The following is a 6,457-nucleotide window of genomic DNA, read 5'->3' on the forward strand; positions in this document are numbered from 1 at the left end:
ATCTCGTGGAAAGCCGTTTCCTCAAGTGTAAAGGAACCATTTTAATGCTACCTATCCAGTGGGGCTCTTGGGGAATTAAGTGCGTATTAAGGCAGACAAAGTAAATTAGATCATTGTCCAAATATTGATAACTTTATTTCAGGCATGAAGTTTTAAGGTTATCATTTAACCTATCCACTATCAAATTTTTTAAATTATGAAATAAAAAGTCTGCTATCACATGCTGTTATACCATGTTCCTTAAAAAAAAATCCTGTTTCTCCTCCCTCTGGTTCATTTACGTAAAGCTTTCACCTCGTTTTAACTTTAAGCTAACATTATCACGAGCCATTTGATACAAAATGGTTCCCTAAAGTCTTCCTTAATGTTAGGATCACTGATACTATTTAAACCTCAAATGGGTGTAGAGAGCAAGGCCAGTACTACTGTTTCCACACGAGATAACTTAGAAAGGTTAAATACCTAGATTTAGGCCACAGAAATAGTCACCTAAATCCTTTGGATTCTAAGTGATATGCTAAAATTATATCATCTAGGCCTCTTGAAGTTAAGAATGGGTAGTGGGTGAGAAGCTACTACTAATACACTAAAAGGACATATTTAAATATGAAAAGTTACCACATTCTAAAAAGTTGAAAATGCGGCAAGGACAGGAACTCTTGACAATACTGTAATATTTAAGAAATGCGGACTGGTTCTGACGTGATGTATCTTTAAAGATAGGGCTCAAACACTCAGAAGGGCTTCAGAGAAAACTCAAGCTAGTAAAAACACCGCACTCACTGACTGGCAGATTCCACAGGAAACAGTTGTCTCCCACGTGTCTTTCAGGAAACGCACAGGGCACGAGGAATAAAGGAAGCCGAGAACGGGCTGGGGGAAAGGTAAAAACAGCAGATAGGGCTTCCGTGACAGAGCGAGAGAGCACGAAGGCTGGGGCGGTATGGAGGGAACTCTGGGAGGATCTGGCGGGTAACGAGGTCCGAGAAAAGACCTGGAAGCAGCATGGGGAGGCGTTGGTCATGGGAGCGGGCTATCCGCGGGCCCCACCCTGTGCAGCTCCCCATTGTCTTTGCTCCTGTAGTTCGAGTGGGGTACTGGGGAAGAGAAAAGCAGAGCGAGGAGAAGACGCTAGAGTAACGAATGATACACAGGGGTCGGATTCCGAGAACGTGGATCTGTGGAGGGCCGCACCTGCAAGCCCTCCGAGCTGCCGTAGCCCCGCCCCTCTACGCGTGGCGCCCATGACGCTTGGCGCGCGGACCTCTCTCCTTACAGAGGTCGCTCCGGTCTGAACGGTCGGCTTCTGCTGCGCGTGCGTGGTAGGGAGGGGAAGTGAGGCGGTTTCCTCGGCGCCTTTTCCGGCGGCAGCGGCAGCAGAGCTGGGAGGAGGAGGTGGCGGCTGGGAGCCCGCGCTCGGGGCGGCGGCTGGGGTAACCTCCCGGGCCGAGCTGGGAAGGCGGGCCACCTCGTCTGCCGCTTCCCTCTGGAGCTCTGGCGGTAACTCTCTTTTCCTTCTCTGTGTCTCTGCAGGCAGCGCACCGAGTTCCCGCGAGGATCAATGACCTGACGGTACGCCGGAGCCTCGCTGCCTCTCGGGTAGCTTGGGTCGGTGGTGAGCCCGGTGTTCACGGATCGGCGGGCAGACCTGAGGGTCGTAGTCTCCCGAGACGTTTGAGAGGAGAGGGCTGAGGAGCGGGAACCGCAGCAGCGCTCGCGCGGCGCCTGCTGGGGGAAGGGCAGTTCCGGGCCGGGCCGCGCCTCAGCAGGGCGGCGGCTCCCGGCGCAGACTCAGGGCCCCGGCGGCGGAGGTGACTGGAGGAACCAAGTTGTGCGGTCGGTGATGCCCGAGTGAGCAGCGGGCCCCGGCCTCTGCCCCGAGGAGGCAACTCCCACGCAGGCCGCACGGGCGCCCTCGCGGCTGGGAGGCTCCGTTTCGGTTTCGCAGCGGCGGCCGCGTTGTTGGCTGAGGGGACTCGGGACACCTGAATGCCCCCGGCCCCGGCTCCTCCGACGCGATGGGGAAGGTGCTATCCAAGATCTTCGGGAACAAGGAAATGCGGATCCTCATGTTGGGCCTGGACGCGGCCGGCAAGACAACAATCCTGTACAAGTTGAAGCTGGGCCAGTCGGTGACCACCATCCCTACCGTGGGTTTCAACGTGGAGACGGTGACTTACAAAAATGTCAAGTTCAACGTGTGGGATGTGGGCGGCCAGGACAAGATCCGGCCGCTCTGGCGGCATTACTACACCGGGACCCAGGGTCTGATCTTCGTTGTGGACTGCGCCGACCGCGACCGCATCGACGAGGCCCGCCAGGAGCTGCACCGCATTATCAATGACCGGGAGATGAGGGACGCCATAATCCTCATCTTCGCCAACAAGCAGGACCTGCCTGATGCCATGAAACCCCACGAGATCCAGGAGAAACTGGGCCTGACCCGGATTCGGGACAGGAACTGGTATGTGCAGCCCTCCTGTGCCACCTCAGGGGACGGACTCTATGAGGGGCTCACATGGTTAACCTCTAACTACAAATCCTAATGAGCATTCTCCACCCATCCCCCCGGAAGGAGAGAAATCAAAAACCCATTCATAGGATTATCGACACCATCACCTCTTTCAATTGCCACTCTCTTTTGAATTTGAACTGTTCTACAGTTTGGGAGGGTTAGGGGGTTTCCTTTTTGTTTGTTTCTTTTTCTTTCTTTCTTTCTTTCTTTTTTGCTTTGCGTTAGGATGATCTGATCTGACATTTGACATGAACACAAAGTGTTAGATGCTTTTGTTAACTTCCAGCAAATGGGATGGGGAAAATATAGCAGTTCTTGGTAAAGTCCTTTATAATAATGGTATGATTTTTTTATTTCAGGAGAATCTTTTTTCCCCCCAATGTATGCTTTTTTTCCTTTTTGCCCAGTTTCCTTATCACTTGCTGTAGATGGCTTATTTTGCATTCATGCAGACTGTGTTGCAAGTCTGTTTCATCTAGTAAACTGAAAATTATTGCTTAATCAAACTGCCGTTTGTGTTTTATATTTAAGGCCTTTTCTCCTCCCTTATGAGTTCTTTCACTTAGTAATTTCAAATGTGACCTTTACTATCTAAGACCAGTATAGTAAACTTAGCCCACAGTGGCAAATAATGAGTAATATCATTGTAATATGTTCCGATTGCACATCCGTATGTTAAAAGGTAATATAAGAAGTTCTTTGAAATGCCAGCTATTAAGTTCTGAAACATACATCATGCATGAGTAGGGATAAATCTCAAGTTCCCCATTACATAGCTAACTTACACCACGTAAAAATAGGAAATTGTAACCTGCCAAGAACAGATTTTTTTTCACTGCAAAGTTGACAACTTTGCTGTGTTTTGCCTTTTTTAACTTTAAAAAGACTCTTTCCAAAAAAATGGAGCAATAATGGTATATCTGCACACAGTTAAAATATTTGTAGATATTTTAAGTGATTTTTGGGCAAAACTGGAATATATACTTTTACCATGTTTCAAATGTCTAAGATCAATAGTTTTAAAATTACTAGGATGTTTACTTTGTTCATTAATAAAGCATTTAACAATTCAAATTGTATGCACCTTTTACCTAGTTGGAAAAATATACATTCCTGTTTTTACATTACAGCAACTGATTGAAGATGAAAGTGTTTTTTATAGATGAGTGATCCACACCTCCATGAATAAGAACACTGGAAAAGATGTTTTATAAAAAAAGATATTTAGTACTGTTTGTAGGATTAACTCATCCAAATAGTAAGTCAGATATCCTGTTGGTTCAATAATACACCATCTCCTTTAAGGAAGGAAATGTGCTGAATGAATGACGTGTAGACATGAGGAATGACAATTAAAGGGGAAGTAGGATGAAGAGAAAGAACCTACAGATGACAATGAATGTAAACTTACTTTTCTTCAAGGGTAAGCAAGTGTGCTCGCTTGGTGATATCTAGATCCTAATGTTACTTGCTCAGCTGGTTAGGACCAGTAACTAGATTTTTGAGACCACTATGATAATACTTTGAACCAAATATTAATGCCTGATACAGAATTGTGAAGCAGCATGTGGTTCTTAAATAGCCTTAAGGATTAAGTTTAGAGATCCTCAAGGAATTAAAGTTACGGAATTTCAGAAATGTAGACTGCAAAGGCAGTATACAGGAAAAAATATGGGTTTTATGAGGGTGTTTGAAAACAAATTGAGCGGGATATCATGGTATATAGTTGGACAGTATTGGTCCTTCGTGCTTTGGCCATATTGTATGATGGAGCTTTTACCAAAGATGTATGAAAAGCAAAGGCTATGAGAAATTAACTATTAAAAGTAAAACTCTTGACAAAACATTTTACTTAAAGCAGATGAGCTAAGGTGCTATGCTGCAGACTCCTGATGGTACAGAGATTTTTGAATTAAAAATGCAACAAAAGTATAAAATTCAGTTTCATTTCAGTAGAAATATCTCTAGAAATGGAGCTGGCGGACACATCTAAGAACATTTTAGTTGCTTTTAAGATTCCCAAGGCTCCTACCATAAGTTTAATTCTTAGTATTTCAAATTATTACATTAAGGTACATACATCGGTAATACAGATATCAATGCTACAATAACATCCTGAAACAAGAAAAGCACAAAGGTATAAATGCCTAAACTGGAGGAAACTTGAAACCCTCGTGTTAATTCTAAATGTAGTATTTCTAACTTATGAGAGTTAGAGTGATAGGCAGCCATTTTTTGTGTCTTAAAATAATGGGGCATAGTTAAAATTTTATACATCAAGTGATTGCTGTTGAATGTTGCAGGTGAGATGTGGTTATTTTTAGTTTATTTGAAATGTTTAATAACAAGGGGGTGGAGGGGGGAAACAAATATTTGAAATTTGGAAAATCCTAAACCTTTTGGTAAGAAATTGTAATTTTCACTTACATTTTTATTTTAAGGATATAAAAGGCCGATAATTGATGTAGTTAAATTGAACCATAACTGTTGCTAATCATGGGGCAGGAAATTATAGCCTGCAGAGAAAGTTATACTCTAAGAATTTTAAAAACAAGATCCTGAAGTTTTTGTTTAATTGCATCAATTTCTGTATTTATGTGAACTTATAAACTGCAGTACATTTTGAATGAGGTTAATCTTGTCTAATATAAGTAAATGGGTCTGTAGACTGCCCCAAACTAAAAAGTACAGTACCTGGAATTGTGTTCTTAATGGTTGTAGTGTTGGTAAAGCACTAATATGCAGAAAATAAAGGAATTACACAGTGCAGTTTCTCACGTTATGTTGCTCCTTTGAACTAGATTAAGTGGGACATGTGGTGCGTTGGGCCATGTTATTCTCCAGGGACATACGGTATAAAGTGACTTAATGTGGTAGTCACCTAACTTTTTTAAAAACAAAAAAGGAGAATTTTGTTCTTGTAATGTTAGTTCGATAAGGAGGTTTTGCCCTGGTTTAGTTTCACCAAACTTACCTGATTTTATGATAATTTAGGACACAAAAACAGTTGAAAATAATTTAGAAAATAAAGTTCTCTAGCAGTTTCTATTCTAGTTTTTTCAAAATCACAATCTTAGCGTATTTAAGGAGTACAGAATTGTGTCTCTAAAGAATTGGCCTGCCAAGTCATCTTAACCTTTAACATCTGACTTGGATTTTAAAGTTGGACTTTGTTGCTTGTCTGATTAGAAAGACAGAACTAGCCATTTAGAAAGAAAATAGTAGATGAAGAATAACTTCAATAAAAGGGTCCTTAAAACATTTCCTTTGCTATAAGCATTCCCTCTTGTATTGGCACTTACTGTACTTTGATTTTAGAATGTTTTACTGTGTGTGATCTGTAGTGTGATTTAGACGCTCACATTATTGTTATTAACATATTTAGTATTGTGATTTACTAATGGCTATCAAGTATCAATTTATCAGTGATAGCAGTAGGAACTATTTTACTGTTTAGTAGGTTATGTTTTAATATAAATTTAGAAATATAGTAGCCATAATCTGAATGGTGATGGTGCTTACTAAATTTCTCAGTACCTTGCCAAGTATATCATCAGTGATGGTAAGGCAAATCTTGTTTTGTTTTGCTTTGTTTTTTTAATAGGTGAAAAGTGCAAAACCACATATAGCAGTAAAAATAACTTTAAGCCTGACTAATCACTGAGAATAATGTATTTGGAGTATAACATTAAATAGAAACAGCTTTTTGCTTTATTTTAAATGGTAAAGACAAAGTATGAAAGATTACAATATTAGGAAATATATTAAAAGGGTACACTGGGAGATGGAGCCATAGATGAGACAAAGTAACTTTTCCCTGATTTGCTAAACTTCAAAGTTGCCAGACTGGATTAGTGAGTTGAATGGGTAGGGAATACAGACCAAAGAGATCAAAGAGGCAGAACAGGTCTGTGGAGAGGTTGAAGAATGACAATTGAAATT

General features: G+C 41.8%; 1 protein-coding gene across 1 annotated transcript; it reads left to right on the forward strand.

The window, feature by feature from the left end:
• The first annotated feature begins 1,790 nt into the window (after nucleotides 1-1,790).
• On the forward strand, nucleotides 1,791-5,284 carry ARF6 (ADP ribosylation factor 6). Its single transcript, XM_028505393.2, has one exon. It carries the CDS (start codon nucleotides 2,019-2,021, stop codon nucleotides 2,544-2,546), a length of 528 nt encoding a protein of 175 aa, XP_028361194.1. The 5' UTR covers nucleotides 1,791-2,018; the 3' UTR covers nucleotides 2,547-5,284.
• Nucleotides 5,285-6,457: the final 1,173 nt, after the last annotated feature.

The sequence above is a fragment of the Phyllostomus discolor genome, chromosome 1 (assembly GCF_004126475.2).
Source record: "Phyllostomus discolor isolate MPI-MPIP mPhyDis1 chromosome 1, mPhyDis1.pri.v3, whole genome shotgun sequence".
NCBI classification, from domain to species: Eukaryota; Metazoa; Chordata; class Mammalia; order Chiroptera; family Phyllostomidae; genus Phyllostomus; species Phyllostomus discolor.

What these genes read in the sequence shown, in the direction of transcription:
- ARF6 (XM_028505393.2), top strand. Translation starts at nt 2,019, where the DNA reads ATGGGGAAGGTGCTATCCAAGATCTTCGGGAACAAGGAAATGCGGATC.